Source organism: Bos mutus, chromosome 27 (genome assembly GCF_027580195.1).
Source record: "Bos mutus isolate GX-2022 chromosome 27, NWIPB_WYAK_1.1, whole genome shotgun sequence".
Classification (NCBI taxonomy): Eukaryota; Metazoa; Chordata; class Mammalia; order Artiodactyla; family Bovidae; genus Bos; species Bos mutus.
The window spans coordinates 41,830,393-41,850,263 of NC_091643.1; the positions used below are offsets into that span (position 1 = coordinate 41,830,393).

Here is a 19,871-nt window from a genome sequence, read left to right on the forward strand (position 1 = left end):
CTCCCACAGCCGTGTTTCCCAACATCACACTGTGCCCAGAATCTGCCAGCTGCTCAATGTTCCCCGGCCCACTCCTCTAAGCAGCACACATCTGATTCTCGGTTCTGCCTTTCCCTAGAGAGCTTGTTGTCAACACAAGCACAGAGTAGATTTTTTTTTTTTTCTAAATCACAGGTGGGGAGACTGCTTCACCACAAACACCACCCTGGTGGATCACCCAGGGTGAGAGCCAGAACCCGCAGAATAAGCTTCCAGGCCCTGGGCCTCACCCTTTCATACCCCCATCCACCACCCACATATTTCTCTGGCCTTAGTGCCTCTTCCACAGGCCCTTTCTCTTCTCATTACACTGCCTGCCTGCATGGTCTCAAACGCTGAAGGTGTGCCCTCTGTATTGGGCTTTTGCTGGGTTCTCTCTGCCCTCTCATCAAATGTGGGGCTTCCCTGGTGGCTCAGATAGTAAAGAATCTGCCTGCAATGCAGGAGGCTGGGTTTGATCCCTAGTTCAGGAAGATTCTCATCAAATATAACAAACCTCTCATCTCCTTCAAGTCTCTACTCAAGGCTCTCCTCACCAATATGGGTTATCAGCCATCTCATTTAATTCTTAAATACATGGGTTATCCAGCCATGTCATTTGATTCCTAAGTCTCCTCCCCACCCTTCAATCCTGTCAAGGCTGATGCTGCTTATTCTGCTCTGCTTTTGTTTTTTCTTTTCTCAGTGACATTTACCACCTACGAACATGAGACTTTCTTATTTTTTACAGTTTCTGGGGTTTTTTTTGCTCATCTCTTGCCATTACCAACTGTGCAAGCTCCATGAAGGCAGGGTTTTTCCTTTAGTTCACTGATATATCCAAAATTCCTAGAAGAGTGCCTGATAATAGTCGGTGCTCAAGAGTCGGTGCCCTTGAATTGTTGAACTGAAGGGTATACTGAAGGGGGTTTGGCTTAGACTCACAATAGTATGTTCAACCTCACAAATATTCAGGGAGATGTCATTTAAACAAGAGACCTTCCCATGACCGTCAGATTTTCTCTTTTTACAACTATTATAGGCTGATGTCATCAGGTATAAAGACGTGACAACACGGAGCCCTTTGTAGTTTATTGTGAGACTGTACGTAGCCATAGTCACAGGGAGAACAACTTTGCCATTTCTCTTTCTGAGCCTAGAGAGATCCAAGGATGAGCACCATTTATCACCATAAAATATAGAGAGTGACTATCTCAGTCTCAGTAGAGACCTAGACACGTGAAGCATTTATTCTGCTTCTGAAGTAAGTTACCAAAGTCTACATCTCTAGTTTAGAGGAATTTCACCTAATACTCAATGTAAAAAGCAACTTGAGAGAATTCCCTGGCAGTCCAGTGGTAAAGACTCTGCACTTTCACTGCTGACGGCCCAGGTTTGATCCCTGGTCAGGGAACTAAGATTCCACGAGCTATGCAGAGTGATCACATACAGAAACAAACAAAGCTACACATAAAAGCTAAAAAAAAAAAAAGCAACCTGAACATGAGACAAGCACATACATGCCAAAATTACATCTATTATGTAATTATTGTTAAACAGACAAAATAGTACTATATATTTTTGGAAATATGTATACATATATATGCATATGAAAATCATGAAAATATAAATGAGAAGAAACCATCGTGATTTCAGGAGGTGGGAGTGAGAGGAAAAACAATGAGTAAGTGGAGAGGAGGGAGAGTAAGACTGTGTTATTAGCATAGATTAAAAAAAAAAAAACATCTGAAGCAAATAGGGCAAAATGTTAAAATGATGTGGGTATCCAAGTGTCTACTATATTCTGTGCTTTCGTCTATATTAAAGATATTTTAAATTGAACATTTAAAAATATACTACATGCTTTATACTTTATTCAGGGTTAGCTATCTTCCCTGAGTATATAATATGCACAAAGTAAGTAAGTAGTATTTGTGCACAATTTTTTGTATAATACTTATTGTGATTTTATCTTTCTTAAAATTTCATGCAATTAGCAGTAAGTGAAAGAGGATAAAAGCATTCAGGAAATATGGATTTTTGTTGATATTAAACTCTTTTATCCATTTGAATTGCCATAGATAGAACTACACCTCCGTGGCTTCCTCTGACATAGAGATTTTTTAAGTTACTCTGAAAAAATATCTGTAAATCTGATAGAAGTATGATAAAATATTAGGAAAAAAAGGAGTTTATACTACACAATTCCACTTTTGTGTTGGTATCTCAAATCATGTATTTTTTCCTGAAAATAGACTGTATAAAAGCAGACATACCGGAAACTGAGATCGCTCAGATACAGGTAGACAGTGACCTCCTGGTGTGACCATCTCTGCCAGCGGCTCTCCTGGTGTGCATGCTGCCACCTCGTGGGGCGTTTCGGGAACGACACTGGTACCACAGGCATCACAATCTGCCATTAGCTTAGAACAAAGTTGTGTCAAACCCATCTTTGGTCAGCATGCCCAAAAGACCTTTGAGTCGTGAAAAGAGCTGACGGTCTCCGAAGACCTGGTTTCATCCCTGAGCACCCAGTGCAGCCAACAGCTGCGTGTCCTCACTGTGTCCATTTCGGACAGAAGCAGCGGGCTCGGCTGTTTGCTGGTGGGCCGCGTGAGCCCGCCGGCTGAGGCTCCAGGCTCACCCAGAACCGGCAGACAGGGACCGGCGCGCCGGGGTGGGGCTGGGGAGGGGGAACGGGCTGGGGCGCCCCTGAGTCCTGCACCGGGCGCCCTCGCGGCCGGCCCCCTTTCAGCCGTGTTCTCCTTGCAGCCTGCACTTCATCGTGTTTGACACGGAGCTGGCCCACGACATCCTGCGGGTGTGGGACGGCCCGGCGGACAGCGCCATCCTGCTGAAGGAGTGGAGCGGCTCGGCGCTGCCCGAGGACATCCACAGCACCTTCAACTCCCTCACCCTGCAGTTCGACAGCGACTTCTTCATCAGCAAGTCCGGCTTCTCCGTGCAGTTCTCAAGTAGGTGAACGGCCCCTCCTCCCTCCGCAGTCCTCTCCTCCTGGGGTTGCCAGAGCGACAGGGCCCATTCCTGTCTAAAGGTTCCCCCTACTCCCGACAGGATGGACCTTTTGTTGAGCAAAATATAAAAATTTGAAAACCCCTATCAAGAGAACGGTTTGTCTTAGGAAATTCTCTCCACTCTCAGATGGTGATAGACAGATGCTGTCTTTGGTAGTGGTGGTTTAGTCGCTATGTTGTGTCCAACTCTTGCGACCCCATGGACTGTAGCCCACCAGGTTCCTCTGTCCATGGGATTCTCCAGGCAAGAATATTTGAGTGGGTTGTCATGCCCTCCTCCAGGGAATCTTCCCAACCCAGGAATCGAACCCAGGTCTCCTATATTGCAAGCACATTCCTTACCAACTGAGCTACAAGGGAAGGCCATGCTCTCTTTAGTTATGTGGAAAGAAAATACTTTAAAGATTTGAGTTAACCAGTAAGTATCTGAACTTGGGCCCCAGACAGGTGTGAGTCTGTACCAGAAGGTGAGGTTTATCTTGGGTGCCCCCTCCCCACACCTGACATCTAGCCCAGGCTCCTTCACCCCCGTGGACGCTGCCAGGAAGTCTGGATGTTGGCAGTCTGCTTCAGCTGTCTGCTCTCAGCTCCCCTGCCATTCTCCCTGCTTAGGGCTGAGGTGTCAAGCAGCTTCTGTAGGACAGTCATCTCCGAGGATTTAGTAGCTTCACGTTTGCAGCTTTAAATGCTCACCTCCTGAAGACGGTCCCCGCCTTCACTGTCCAGCACATTTTTAAGGAATCATTTCCAGACGGAAGGGGTGGGGATATTTTGTGGCAGTTGAGTCTGTGAATACCCTTCAAACCGCACCATGTAGAAGTGTGGTATAATGTGGTAGCTCCCAGGCCAGCTGTCATCGTAAACCAACCGGAATTTTCACATAAACACATTCTGGGTCGATTCATCTCTTGGCAGGTCACTTGTGAGCCACATTTAAGATTTATATTAGAACATGGATTGAGGTCAATTTTATGTTTTAAGGGGTTGGTAATGAAATTGAGGTTAAAGTCTGCACAATTTCTTACCTCGGGTTCGCTGTGCTTCAAGGCAGTAATTTGTGAACACGTGTTCACGGAATAGAATCTATATGTGGTAAAAATTTCACTGCTTTATGGCAAAAATATCAAGGTAAGTTTGCTCCAGTTATCCTGGATTGGGGAAAAAAATGTTTTTGTTCCAAGATTATATAATTTTTGCTCTTTTTCTTTGTCTGCTGTCTTCAGAAACGGTGGTGAGAGTACACGGCAGGTGTGGTGTACTGTCCTTATTTGACAACAAAACCTTCGGTACCGTTATGAGGTTATGTTTTCCCCTCCTACCCATTATGTACTCTCCTGGCTGCGTTTTTGCTTTTTTCCTTTTATAATAGACTTTTTCAGCGCAGTTTTAGGTTCACAGCGCATGTGAGAGGAAGGTGCAGAAATTTCCCCCGTAGACTCTGCCTCGGCCTATACACAGCCTCCCCTATTATCTATATCCCCACCAGATGGTACATGTGTTACAGCTGATAAACCCATACTAACACGTCATCACTCCAAGGCCATGGTTTACATGGTGTTCACTCTTGTGTTGCACATTCTATGAGTCTGGACAAGTGTGTAATAATATGTATCCATCATTACCGTCTCATATAAAGCAGTTTCACTGCCCTAAAAATCCTCTGTGCTTTTCCCATTCATTCCTCCCCCATCCTAAATAACCCCTGCCAAACAGTGATAGTTTGTCTTTCCCCATAATTTTGCCTTTTCTACTATCAGGTAGTTGGAATCATATAGTATGTAGCTTTTTCACATTGGCTTCTTTCAGTTAATAGTGTGCATTTAAAGTCCCTCTACCACCCTTATGGCAGAAAGTGAAGAACTAAAGAGCCTCTTGATGAAAGTGAAAGAGGAGAGTGAAAAAGTTGGCTTGAAGCTCAACATTCAGAAAACTAAGATTGTGGCATCCGGTCCCATCACTTCATGGGAAATAGATGGGGAAACAGTGGAAACAGTGTCAGACTTTATTTTGGGGGGCTCCAAAATCACTGCAGATGGTGACTGCAGCCATGAAATTAAAAGACGCTTACTCCTTGGAAGGAAAGTTATGACTAACCTAGATAGCATATTCAAAAGCAGAGACATTACTTTGCCAACAAAGGTCCATCTAGTCAAGGCCGTGGTTTTTCCAGTGGTCATGTATGGATGTGAGAGTTGGACTGTGAAGAAAGCTGAGTGCCGAAGAATTGATGCTTTTGAACTGTGGTGTTGGAGAAGACTCTTGAGAGTCCCTTGGACTGCAAGGAGATCCAACCAGTCCATTCTGAAGGAGATCAGTCCTGGGTGTTCATTGGAAGGACTGATGCTGAGGCTAAAACTCCAGTACTTTGGCCACCTGATGTGAAGAGTTGACTCATTGGAAAAGACCCTGATGCTGGGAAGGATTGGGGTCAGGAGAAAAAGGGGGCGACATAGGATGAGATGGCTGGATGGCATCACCAACTTGATGGACATGAGTTTGGGTAAACTCCAGGAGTTGGTGATGGACAGGGAGGCCTGGTGTGCTGCGATTCATGGGGTCACAAAGACTCAGACATGACTGAGCAACTGAACTGAACCGAACTGAAGGCCTTCCCTTAGCTTGATGGCTCATTTCTTTTCAGTGCTGAATAATATCCCATTGTCTGGATGTATCACTGTTTATCCATTCACCTAATGAAGGAACTGTTGATTGCTTCCAATTTTTGGTGATTATGAATATAGCTGCTAAAAACATTTGCATGTAGGTTTCTGTATGAACATAAGTTTTTAACTCCTTTGCATAAATACCAAAGAGTGTGATTTCAGGATTATCTGGTAAGAGAATGTTCTTTTATTTCTGACCTTTTAAAATCTTCCCTTTTAAAATTTCAAGTGACGGAACAAAGAAATCATTTATTTTTTTACATTCTTCATTATATTCTCTTTTAAAAAGACATCTCCTAGTTTGGGTTAAAGACAAAGGAGTGTCTTTTATCATAGTTATTTGAGAGCATAGACATTTATATCCTATATTTGTAATTATGCAAATAATATATTTAATTAATATACTTAGGAAGTGATAAACATGAACACATCCGTTAAAGTTCCTACAAAAATGAAACTTGCTTAACTGAACTTTGGTTTTCCAAGTGTTCTAGTTTGAACAATATGAAATTGTCATTTTTGCAGATTAAAAAAAATGGTTAAATATTGGCATTTATGGTTTAACGTAGCATTTTGTATGTGTGCATGCATGCGTGCTCAGTCACTTGAGTCATGTCTGACTCTTTGTGACCCTATGGATGGTAGCCCACCAAGCTCCTCTGTCCATGGGATTCTCCAGGCAAGAATACTGGAGTGAGTTGCTGTGCCCTTCTCCAGGAACATTTGGTATAGGGAAATACCATTTTAAGAGTGAAAATATAATGTTGACTCTGAGGTATTTTTGTGAATGAGTTTCTACGAGGTCTTTAAAACTCTATGGGAAGGAAAAATTGCAAGATATATAAACATTGCTTGGCATTATTTAGAAAAACTTGGATTGAATTGTGATGCTGAAAATTTGGGTTTGTATCTTGACCTCTGGGGCTTCCCCAGTGGCCAGTAGTAAAGAATCCACCTACAATGCAGGAGCCGCAGGAGATGCTGGTTCAGTCCCTGGGTCAGGAAGATCCCCTGGAGCTGGACATGGCAACCCACTCCAGTATTCTTGCCTGGAGGATACCATGGACAGAGGAACCTGGCGGGCTAAAGTCAGACTAAAGCGACTTAGCACAGCACACAGCCCAGCACACTTTCCCTTCGTCTGCTCAGATCTACTCTCTGCCATGTCTCAGGCTTCTCAATCCTAGTGGTGGACATGTGTGGATGAGCTTGGTGCCTTTTAGCTGGTTCCTCCAGTGAAGATCTCGGGCAGGAGACAAGAGGTGCGGGGAGGAAAGTGGTGTCAGGCTGTAATATATCTCCCTTTCAGATTCCCTCAGTCAGCGCTCACTGTTCTTCTCAAGAAGCTGTATCCATACAGTTCCTTTCCAGGTTTCTATACACCTAGTAACTACACTTCTACTTGGACTTTTCCAAATCCAACATTTGTAAGGAAACCTTCTCAAATAATCCCCTGGAAGTGTGTCATATCTTTCATTTTGGATTTTCAATGATAGAGTTCCCAAAGGAACATTGTCAAACCCATGAAACTGACATCCCCATGTCCCAGGAACCCCCTTCAGCATCAAGCTGGGATATCTGGTCAACCTCCTTGTACCCATGACCAAAAGTATAGCTTTCCACTTGTGCAGTTTCTGAGCCATTTTTTCCCCATTGGGGAATCCAACTATAAAACTAAATCAGGCTGGAGCCTTTCTAAAACAAAGGCTTGAATCCCCTTGAAAAATGTGAAAGAGCCTATCCCTCGAGCCCAAGAAGCCTTGCTGCTCTTCTGTAGGTAGAAGCTGGGAAAAGCCCATTTATTTGTCTTAATAATCCTGAAACATAAAAAGAAGAGGTACTTTATATGTAAGTTAGATAATGCTGCCATTCCTAATACAAGCTAACGTTAGACTGTGAAGTACTGGCACTAATCTGTGATTTCAAAGGGGCTTCCCTTGTAACTCAGGTGGTAAAGAATCTGGCTGCAATGTGGGAAACCCAGGTTTGATCCCTGGGTTGGAAAGATCCCCTGGAGGAGGGCATGGCAATCCACTCCACTATTCTTGCCTGGAGAATTCCATGGACAAAGGAGCCTGGTGGGCTATAGTCCATGGGTCACAAAGAGTTGGACATGACTGAGCAACTAACAGTTTCACTTTCATGATTTCAAAATAAAATTTTAAAAAATAGTGGAACTTAAATATTTTCCTCAAATAATTGACACTTCAAGTATGACCTTTGTTGCAAAACAAAAATGACATTTATTCAATAGTCTTAAATTAGTTTTCTTGGTAAACCATTCTAACTTGATAGTATGCCAATACTGTGTGAGCTCTGCATTGTAGGTGTAACTTAATCATTGAAGGGAGAAGCTTATTTGAATAGTTTTCTCAGACATTTGAATTATCAGATTTTCCTCAATAAACTTAAAACAGGAGAATTTAACATCAGTGTTGCTCTCCTTCTCAGTCACAGAATCCCATACCTGACTGGGGCTTTTTAATTTGACTGCTTGTCTGTTATTAAGACACCTTCTTCAGCTGTCTTCCGTATCCCCACCCTCTCCTGGTCCTCCTTCTTCCAGTGGCCACCCCATTAGAGTCTTTTCCCTGGCTCTCATCTTTCCTTCCCCAAGCTGTGAAGGCTGGATGCCATGAGGAACATCCTTGTGTCGCTCTCTTCTGTCAGTGTCTCTCCTTGGGCCTTACCAGCCAGCCTCCTGAGCCCTCCCCGGGGTCCTCAACTGCCTCTGGGGTCTCCCTCCGGTTTCACATGGAGACAGAAACAGGTGACTTAGCACATGAAACATGACCACATTCCAGTTCTCTCCACTCCCAAACCTGGTTTTCTCCAAGCCTTTCCCATCTCGGTGAATGCTAGCTCCATTCTGAGAGTTTCTCATGAGAGAGCCTTTGAAGTCATTTTTTCATAAACCCCTTCATCTTCTGCCCCCCATATACTCCAGCATCACTTTCAGTAGGGCCCATATTCAAAGTCCCAGATCCAGCCAGTTCTCTCCACTGTACACATGTCCCCTTGGTCTGAGTCCTTTTGGCCTGGACTGAGCCTCCACAGATTACTGATGGGCTTCTCTCCACTCTTAGATAAGTGTTTCCTGATCAAAGGAGCCAGGATAGGTCTTTTAAAAAATATATCGGCTTCTTTATTTATTTGACTGTATTGGGTCTTAGTTATGAGACATGGGATCTTCGTTGCATCACGAGGAATCTTTCGTTGTGGCACATGGACTCTCTGGTTGTGGTGTGCAGGCTCAGTAGTTATGGCATGCAGACTTGGTTACTCTGTAGCTTGTGGGATCTTAGTTCCCAGACCTGGGATCAAACCTGTGCCCCCTGCATTACAAGGTGGATTCTTAATCATTGGGCCACCAGGGAGGTCCCAGGCTGGGTCTTAATGAGGCAACTTGCTTCTGGCCAGAACTCTCCACTGTCTTCCCATCTCAGCCAGAGAGAGTTCTGGTTCTCCTTCTTGCCAGAAATAACAGCTATCAAAGCTTGTATGCAAACTTCTGCAAAACCCTTCTGTATGTTTTCAGTTTTCATCCACAATCACTGCCCCCCAACCCTATCAACCTCCTGTGGCATCCATGCCAGCAGGAGGCCAGCCCTGCTTGGTAGGCACATGTTTGGTATATGTCCATTTTACATCAGAGTAAATGGACATATCTGTTATTAGACAGATCTACTAACATGTATGCATCTTTGTTGAACTTTTAAGCTTTATAATTCTTTATACATATATCTTTACCTAATATTTTCCTCTATGCATGCTTTTCCTCTTTGCTTGCTCAATGAATCCACACATGGACAGAATATATTTTAAGGCCTCTTAATCAGAATTAATCGCATTGTCACTCGCAGTCCCCAAATGCAATGCTCATGTTTCTGATACAGTGTGTGCCCCATCGTGTGTGAGCATCTTATTTGCAATCTAAAAGACTAAGGTTGGGCTTCCCTGGTGGCTCAAATGGTAAAGAATCTGCCTGCAATGCGGGAGACCCAGTTTCGATCCCTGGATTGGGAAGATTCCCTGGAAAAGGAATGAAACTCAAGTATTCATGCCTGGAGAATTCCTTGAATAGAGGAGCCTAGTGAGCTACAGTCCATGGGTCACAAAGAATCAGACATGACTGAGACAATTGCCTGGACTGAATGATGAGACTAAGTTCCTGGAGGGCAGAATGTCCAGAACATGATATATAGTCAGTGGTTACAAAGTGTTTTCTAACTGAATATACTTGAAAACTTTCTAGTGATGCGAATCTTAAAAATACTAGGATGATTTTGATTGTGTGACAAGAACCATATCATCTACTGATCTTCTGAAAAGGTTGTGTTTTAATACTGACATCAGCTTCATTCAAAGATGTTAATAGAAAAGCCTTTAATAATAAATGTTTGAATGCTAATTTTAATAATAAAGATTCTTCCACCCCTGAGTTATCTTCTATCCCAATGTTAGTAGTTAAGATAAATAGTCCTTATATAATATCTATTATCAGTAGAAGTGGTCAGGATAGACCGTTTTTACTGCTAAAAAACATTGCTGCTGCTGCTGCTAAGTCGCTTCAGTCATGTCCGACTCTGTGCAACCCCATAGATGGCAGCCCACCAGGCTCCCCCATCCCTGGGATTCTCCAGGCAAGAACACTGGAGTGGGTTGCTATTTCCTTCTCCAATGCATGAAAGTGAAAAGTGAAAGTGAAGTCGCTCAGTCGTGTCCGACTCTTAGCAACCCCATGGACTGCAGCCCACCAGGCTCCTCTGTCCATGGGATTTTCCAGGCAAGAGTACTGGAGTGGGGTGCCATTGCCTTCGTATGCATCTTTGTTGACCTTTTTAAGTTTTATAATTCTTTATACATTTATCTTTACCTAATTATTTTGATACCAGGTAGAAACCAAGCAGTCCATTTTCATTTTATAAAGATTAATACCCACTTTAAATGAACATAGTTTAACCTCTGATTTGTTAAATTTCCTTATTTTATTTTATAAAAATGATCATTCTTCCCAGCGTTAAGGCAACCTTGGGCGAGGAACGACTGGTTATTGGTGGTGACCCTTAACCACAGTGCTGCACGTCCATGTGCAGGTTTGACGGGCCGCTGATGGAGCAGCTGCACAGCACGCCTCCCTGCAGTGCACTTTACCTGCCCTGTGCTGTAGAACAGCACCCCTCCCCTAGAAAGGAGAACTACCAGTGCTCACAAGGTATTCAAGCCCGCTCAAGGTCCATTGTCCCGCCAGCTCCACACAGCATGTAATGCATGAGGACAAGAACTGACGAGTGCAATTATGTTACTTGTAATCAGCCTAACACTTTTCATTAAAGCTTAATTACCATTTAATCATGCATAAAATGCAAGAAAATGGAGTTCAGTTCACAGGAGTGACCTTTACTCTGGGGGGTTAAATAAACGGCGGCTGAGCCTCCAGCGGTCAGACTTCTAGGCCCTCCCACCCCAGGGAAGACAGGCTCCAGGGTGATCTCGCTTCCTCGGAGTCCCAAGATGGATTTCCTGTAAATAGCGGCCGTAACTACACGACATCCCTCCCTAATTTACTTTATTGGAAGATAATTTAATAGGTACATTTTCATTTTAAAAAATCATTTGTTTTTATAGCAAGAGAGGCCCTTGGGGCTGCCAGTTGCCGAGCAGAGTAGGGTTGTTTTATAGGAATGAGTCGGTCATAAACCCTGGGCTCCTGCGCCTCCTGTCTACCTGCAGACAGTACACGGCAGGTGCCACCAGATGGCCACCCACCCTCTCTGCTTTCTCAGGACTCGTGGGGTCCGTGGAACGTTGACCACACATTCTTGTCTTTGGCCACATGCACACGTAGATTGTAAATGAGGCCAAAGAGTTTTGTCCACCTTTGATACCAGGTCTAGCTCACGACAGAGGTAGAATGGTTGTTCATTGAATTACTGAGACTAAGATGCTGGCTTAACTGAAATTCTAAATTCTGGATTCCACAGAGTGCTGGGGTTTTAGCTGTGGTTGGTGGTGGTTTAGTGGCTAAGTCATGTCCAACTCTTTGAGGCCCCATGGGCTGCAGCCCGCCAGGCTTTTTGTCATGGGGTTTCCCCAGCAAGAATACTGGAATGGTTTGCCATTTCCTTCTCCAGGGGACCTTTGCAAACCAGGGGTCAAAACTGGGTCTCCTACATTACAGACAGATTCTTTACCAACTAAGCCATCAGGGAAGCCCTTTTAGCTGTGGTTAGTTTTGTCAAATGCCACCAAGATTGATAGGAAGAGGAACAGAGAGAAACAGGACACCTGAATGACACTTCTCCTGTTCTTGGGGTCATGTCTTTCCCCCTGTCCAGTTGTATTGAAATATAATTGACTTATTGCATATAAGTTAGATTCTGCAATCTGAAAAATAAAGCAGACTAGTGAATATTTTAAAAAAGCAGACTCATAGATAGAGAGAACAAGCTAGTGGTTACCAGTGGGGAAAGGGAAAGAAGGAGAGGCAAGACAGGGGTATGGGATTAAGAGGCACAGACTAGTATGTATAAAATAGATAAGCCACAAAGTTATACTGTACAGGGAAATATAGTCATTGTTTTGTAATAGTGTTAACTCAAGTATAATTAAAAAAATATATCAAATTGCTGTGTTGTATGCTCCAAACTAATATTGTAAATCAGCTATACCTCGAATTTAAAAAATAATAAAAATAATTGACACATAGCATTGTGTAAGTTTAAGGTGTACAACATGTTGATTTGATACATTTATGGACTGAACAGAATGATCACCACCTTAGCTTTTGCTCACCTCACATCGCTTACCGCTGTTTTTGGTGGTGAGAACAGTGAAGGGCTACTCTCTGAGCAACCTGCAGATACACAGTGCAGTCACATACAGCCATCTTGCTGTGCACTGGACCACAGCACTTACTCATCTGTAGCTAGAGATCTGTGCCCTCTGACCAGCATCTCTCCATCCCACCCCCCCACAGCACCGGCCCCTAGGAATCACCATTCCAGCCTCTGATTCTGTGAATTCAGCCTTTCCAGATTCCAAATATATGATATCATACAGTATTTGTCTTTCTCCTTCTGACATCTCACTTAGCACACTGCCCTCAAGGTCTATCCATCTTGTGGCAAATGACAGGATTCCCTTCTTTTTCATGGGTGAATAATAGTCCTGTGTATGTGTGTATGTATGTATGTGAGTGTGTGTAGCTGTGGGATTGCTTGATCATGTGGTAGTTTCAGTGTTTTCAGGAACCTCCACACTGTTTTCCATGGTGACTGCACCAGTTAACATTCCCACCAACAGTGCACAAAGGGTTCTTTTCCTTGAGGGTGTGTTTAATACTTACCATGAGAGAGAGAGGAGAAGGCAATGGCACCCCACTCCAGTACTCTTGCCTGGAAAATCCCATGGACAGAGGAGCCTGGTAGGCTGCAGTCCATGGGGTCGCTAAGAGTCGGACACGACTGAGCGACTTCACTTTCACTTTTCACTTTCATGCATTGGAGAAGGAAATGGCAACCCACTCCAGTGTTCTTGCCTGGAGAATTCCAGGGACAAGGAGCCTGCTGGGCTGCCATCTATGGGGTCACACAGAGTCGGACACGACTGAAGTGACTTAGCAGCAGCAGCAGCATGAGAGAGAGAGGAGCCCTTTTCTATACAACCAGCCAGAGCGTCATCTGCACCTACCTTTCTGCTAGTCTCGATCCCACTCATACTGAAGGCTCATAAATCATTCCTCAGACATCAGCAATTTCTGTGCGGAGTCCTAGCATGATTCCCCCAGGACCTCAGATGTAACTCTGCGTCACACACGATGCTTTGGGCAGGGTTATGCTTTCTTGCTTTAATGGGAAGGAAGTGCTCCTAAATTTTATAGACTGAATTATCACAACATCATTCAGAAATAAGCTGAGTCAGTGAGGACAGCATAAAAAATGAGTCACTGTCACAAATATTGCGGTTAAGCATCTGACCACTCTGTCCAGAATAGAGGTCACCCTTAGTTTCATAATGTGTGTGATCACATTGGTGTAATAACTAGGAATTAATGAACTGACCACTCATTCATTCATTTGTGTATTCTTTTATTTATACACTGACAACTAAAAAAATTTAGTCACAACCTGAAAGTAGAGTGTTATTTTATTGGGTGAGAATGTTTAGGACTCCAGCCCAGGAGGCAGCATCTCAGTAACGCTGAGAAAACTGCTCCAAGGAGGTGGGCAGGGGAGTCAGGCTATATACAAGTCTGCAGCAAAGGGAGCAGGCAGTCTGAACATCAAAGACTGGGTAGCGAGTTAAGGAACTCAGTGTTCTGTGCATGAGAAGATGCAAGCCTCGGGGCTGCCTGAATGCATGCCTTTTGTGTGCACCTCGGCTGTCTGGGGCCAATCCAGTTTCCTTGGTCACGTCTCTTCCTGCATTCCCCCATCTCCTCGGCAAGCACATGGAGTGTGACAGCTTACGCTGGATCACAGTTTGGGAAGGCTTATTCACATTTAGAGGCCAGAAATCACCGATGGTGGTGGCATTTCTTGTTTATTGATATGGCAGAAGATCCTTGCATTTCACAACACCAACCAGTATTCAGCCCCTTCCTGCTGCATTCCTGATGCTTTGTGAATGTGGAGGATCAGAGCTGAGATGTAGATGTTACCTGGTCTTCATAAAAGATATGGAAGAGGCAGGGGGATTTCACCTCCCCTGAGGCTTATGCTGTTCACCCAGTCTCTCTCCTGGTCTCTGTCTGCCTCCTCCGGACAGCCCGCCTGGCACCCCAGCTGCCTAGGCAGGACTCTGCTCCACTGTGGCTCACAGAGACAACCTCTGCTGTCCTTGAGTGACCAGCCACCTCCGAGGTCCTCAGCACCTCTCACACCCTGTGGTCTCCACTCTATCCACCCGTCACTCTCAGGAACACACACTGCATTCAGATTTAGCAACACTGTTAGAGTGGAAAGGAAAAAAATATGTATACATATACACTTCCCTGGTGGCTCAGACGGTAAAGCACCTGTCTACAATATAGGAGACCCGGGTTCGAGCTCTGGGTTGGGAAGATCCCCTGGAGAAGGAAATGGCAACACACTCCAGTACTATTGCCTGGAAAATCCCATGGACAGAGGAGCCTGGTAGGCTACAGTCTATGGGGTCACAAAGAGTTGGACACGGCTGAGTGACTTCACTTTCATACACATACACATGTAATCTTAAGTATTATGAGACTCATTTAAACTATAGTAAGCTGCATACCATTCTAATGGATAATGGCAGAAACCAAAGAGGAACTAAAGAACGTCTTGATGAGGCCAACTTCGGGAGATGGTGAGGGACAGGGAAGCCTGGGCACTGAAGTCCATGGGTTGCAGCTGGAGCATCATCTACACCTAACTTTCTGCTAATCTCGATCCCACTCATACTGAAGGCTTGTAAACCATTCCTCAGACAGCAGCGATTTCTGTACAGAGTGCCAGCATGATCCCCCAGGACCTCAGATAGGGCAACTGAACAACACCACCAAGCTGCATAATCCTGTATCTTGATGAGGGTGAAAAAGTCAGCTTAAAACTAAGCATTAAAAAAAAATTAAAAATTAAGATCATGGCATCCGGCTCTTACTTCATGGCAAACAGCAGGGGAAAAGGTGGAAGTAGTGAAAGACTTCCTCTCCTTGGGCTCCAAAACCACTGCGGACGGTGACTGCAGCCTTGAAATCAGAAGACGGTTGCTTCTTAGCGGGAAAGCTATGACAAACCTACACAGTGTGCTGAAAAGCAGAGACATCACTCTGCCAGCAAAGGTCTGTATAGTTAAGGCCACGGTCTTCCCATGGTCATGTACAGGTGTGAGAGCTGAATGGTAAAGAAGGCAGAGAGCCAAAGAATTAACGCCCTCAAACTGTGGCGCTGGAGAAGACTCCTGAAAGTGCCTTGGACAGCTAGGAGATCAAACCAGTCTATCTTAAGGGAGATCAACCCTGAATATTCACTGGAAGGACTGATGCTGGAGCTGAAGTTGAAGCTCCAATACTGTGGTCACCTGATGCAAAGAGCCAACTCATTGGTAAAGACCCTGATGCTGGGAAAGATTGAGGGCAGAACGAGAAGAGGGCATCAGAGAATGAGATGGCTGGATGGCATCACCAATGCAATGGACATGAACTTGGGCAAACTTCGGGAGATGGTGAGGGACAGGAAAGCTTGGTGTGCTGAAGTCCACAGGTTACAAAGAGTCGGACATGACTGGATGACTGAAAAACAACAACAAGCTGCATAATCCTGCATCAGATAACCCTCAAAGGTGCACAAACATGTGCACACACATGTAATATTATATAAGTTTTAGAATAGGCATCACAGAGGCACTGTTTTCTACCCAGGACTTGGGGCTAAGCCCCATCTACACAGCTCTGTAAACAAGCATGTGTATGATTTTCGTGTGAATTAGGTGAAATTAGGGCATCATACTCTTTTTCATCATACTCTTTTTGCTGCCCACAGTGTTGATGAGGGCTAATCTCAACAGTAAGGAACACAAAAGCACTTTGATTTATCGATTTTCCCCAATATAAGGGATTGCTATTATTTATTCTCAGTTCTAGAGGCATATTGACTCAGGGGAAGTATATGTGATAAATGAGACAGTCTGCGGTTCTCAAATTAGATCCCCCCTCTCTCTTGCCTCCTGTTTCACACCACTCAGTTCACACTGACAAAAGCAAGATCCTCCTGATACTTGGAAGGTGTGGAGATAGTGAAGCTGTGATTTAGAAACAGGAAAAGACGGTAAACAAGTGAATAGCACTTGATCACCCTAATGATATAGTACCAGATCTTTGCATTGCTGTAACCATCAGAGATTTCTGTAACATACTGAAGTTGTTAACCCTGTACTTGTTATCAGTGAAGAATTTGCAGAGTGTCTAATGAAAAATGTGATACTCATCTTTTTCTCTCAAGTCCATCTTATGTATACAGATTGTTTTATTTTTCATACCTCAGAGAACTGAGAATCAATTTAACTGTGGTGACTAATGTTATAGACATTTAGAAATTAATCTTTGGAGGATGAGGGTTGAAGGTTTTGAGTGTGACTAGATATAAAGAAACTAAAATCTCTTTGAATAACTGAATGAGGGAATCTTTTTTGTTATGAGGATGCAAAACATAGGATTTTATGATATGTTCAAAATTTGCATATTTTTGTTACTAATAGATGTAATGATTTTTTTTTAATAACTAAAGGCTAAAATATTTTTAAATCTGCAGGAACAGACATACTTGGCTTTCCATACATGGTATATTTGACATGATGAAAGGAGTTATGTTCATTAGTATTTTTTTCAGGGCACTTACTATTCCTTTACATAGGAGGGGCTAAGCTTAGTCCTCAGTGCAATCTTTGGAACTTAACCAACATAACTGATTCAGATACTATGGTGAATGCGAGTAACCTGTTACACTCTTATATGTTTTAGAAATTTTCCAAGTGCATTCTTTTACATACCTGGTCCAATGTTTACCAACCATGTGGCATGCAGAACTCAAAAATATAGTTTTATAATTAGCAAATAAATATTAAAACATTTATTTGCAAGGAATAGAAACATTATTTGACTTACAGATACCTCCTAAATTGGACATTTATTATGTCCCACTAATGTTCTAGTTCCAATAAATGATTATGAGGATCTTTGAGATCACTTTAAAAGCTAGTTTGAAACATTGAAAACAAGTTAATTAAAAAATTCTTGTTGTGTAGTCACCCAGTTGTGTCCAACTCTTTGCAACCCCATGGACTGCAGCACACCAGGTCTCCCATCCCTCACCATCTCCAGAAGTTTGCCCAAGTTCGTGTTCATTGTATCAATGATGCCATCCAGCCATCTCATCCTCAGATGCCCTCTTCTCCTTCTGTCCTTAATCTTTCCCAGCATCAGGGTCTTTTCCAACGAGTTGGCTGTTCACATCAGATGACCAAAATAGTGGGGCTTCAGTTTCAGCAACAGTCCTTCCAACGAGTATTCAGAGTTGATTTCCCCTAAGACTGACTGTTTTGGTCTCTTTGCTGTCCAGGGAACTCTCAGGAGTCTTCTCCAGCACTACAGGGCAAAGGCATCCATTCTTTGGTGCTCTGCCTCTTTATAGTCCAGCTCTCATAACTGTACATGACCACTGGGAAGACGGTAGCCTTAACTATGTGGACCTTTGTCGGCAGAGTGATGTCTCTGCTTTTCAAAACACTGTCTAGATTTGTCACAGCTTTCCTGCCAAGAAGCAGTCATCTTCTGCTTCCATGGCTCTGGTCACCATCTTTCACTCTCTACCTTTATCCTCATCAAGAGGCTCTTCACTTTCTGCCATCAGAGTGGTATCATCCACATATCTGACATTGTTGATGTTTCTCCTGCCTATCGTGATTCCAGCTTGTAGCTCATCCAGCCTGGCCTTTCTCATGATGTGTTCAGTGTTTAGGTTAAATAAATGGACAGCCCTGTCATACTCCTTCCTCAATCCTGAACCAGTCAGCTGTTTCATACAGGGTTTGAACTGTTGCTACCATACATGACCACTGGAAAAACCATAGCTTTGACTAGATGGACCTTTGTCTGCAAAGTAATGTCTCTGCTTTTTAATACTCTCTCTAGGTTGGTCATAGATTTTCTTCCAAGGAGCAAGTGTCTTTTGATTTCATGGCTGCAGTCAGCATATGCAGTGATTTTGGAGCCCAAGAAAAAAAAGTCTCTCACTGTTTCCATTGTTTCCTCATCTATTTGCCATGCAGTGATGGGACCAGATGTCGTGATCTTAGTTTTTTGAATGTTGAGTTTTAAGCTGGCTTTTTCACTTTTATCTTTGGCTACAAAGAATGTAATCAATTTTGTCTCAGTATTGACCATTTGGTGATGTCCATGTGTAAAGTCATCTCCTGTGTTGTTGAAAAAGGATGCTTGCTATGACCAGTGACCTCTTTGTGGATCACTGCCTTGTCGTCGTGATGGGGCTTGCATAATTAAAAAATAGCCAATGTTATAATATAAACGTAGTGGACTCAGACCCTACTATAAGCAGCAGAAATGGTACAAGGTCAATTGTTATGAGAAAGTGACTTCTGAGTTTGAAAATGAAAATCTGTAGTGTAGGGGATTTATCATCTAGTTTAATAGCTGCAATATAAATAGCTCTTGGATTATTATATTTGGATTTAATTAGCATGAAATATGGGACTTGGGCTTTTTTGCTTTAATGGAATTCACATTCTGCATTGTGGAAAATCAAAGTGATTGATTTATTTCTGTTGCATGTTGAAGTTTTTTTTTTTTAATTGTAGGATTCAATTTACACTTACATTTGATAGTCTACTTTAATGACATATTTTCATAGCTATTAAGTGCTTATTCAGTACAAAGACCATGAAAGCAAATGTTCCACTTTTGAAACATTGTTACAGAGGACATTTGAGTAGCAGATCATAAAAGGTATTTAATGTTTTCTTATAATAATGTTACCCTTTCTGTCAAGTGTTTTAATACCTGTGCTTTCACTGACAAAGTAAAATCTTTCATGCATTCTGAGGTTTCAAGGTATCTATCTGAAGAACCAGTTCAATTCAGTTGCTCAGTCATGTCCAACTCTTTGCGACCCCATGGACTGCAGCACACCAGGTTTCACTGTCCATCACCAACTCTCAGAGCTTGATCAAACTCATGTCCATCGAGTCAGTGATTCCATCTGAAGAATCTTGGCCTTAAATTTATTTTCCTTGCCTGTGGCTCACAGTAATAGCATTAATGAAGCCTCTCAGTAAGTAGTAATTGTGTACTTGAAAGGACTTTTGCTTGATTTAGTATATTTTTTAAAAATTCTGAAATAGTCATTAACCCCAGGAACTGGTTAAACTGACAATATATAGTCTGCAACTTCAGATTTGCCGGTATCCACCCATAATTTCACAATCCTGAAGCCCACATTGCTTTCTGTCATGAAGAAGTATGCAGAAATACACAATTCCTATACTGACTCCTAACTCTTCATCCCTTCAAGTTTTGAAATTAAACATGAGTATATACCTACATGGAACTTCCTTGGTGGCTCACTGGGTAAAGAATCCGCTTGCAATGTGGGAGACTCAGGTTCAATCCCTGGGTCAT

The 19,871-nt window shown here is 43.1% G+C and overlaps 1 protein-coding gene across 1 annotated transcript in view; it reads left to right on the plus strand.

Annotated features, from left to right (window-relative positions):
• Nucleotides 1–19,871, plus strand: part of CSMD1 (CUB and Sushi multiple domains 1) — a 1,688,220-nt gene that overhangs the window by 1,394,841 nt on the left and 273,508 nt on the right. The window contains exon 25 of the mRNA XM_070364228.1: nt 2,791–2,993. Within this exon, the coding sequence (XP_070220329.1) occupies nt 2,791–2,993 (203 nt within the window). The remainder of the gene's footprint in view (nt 1–2,790; nt 2,994–19,871) is intronic.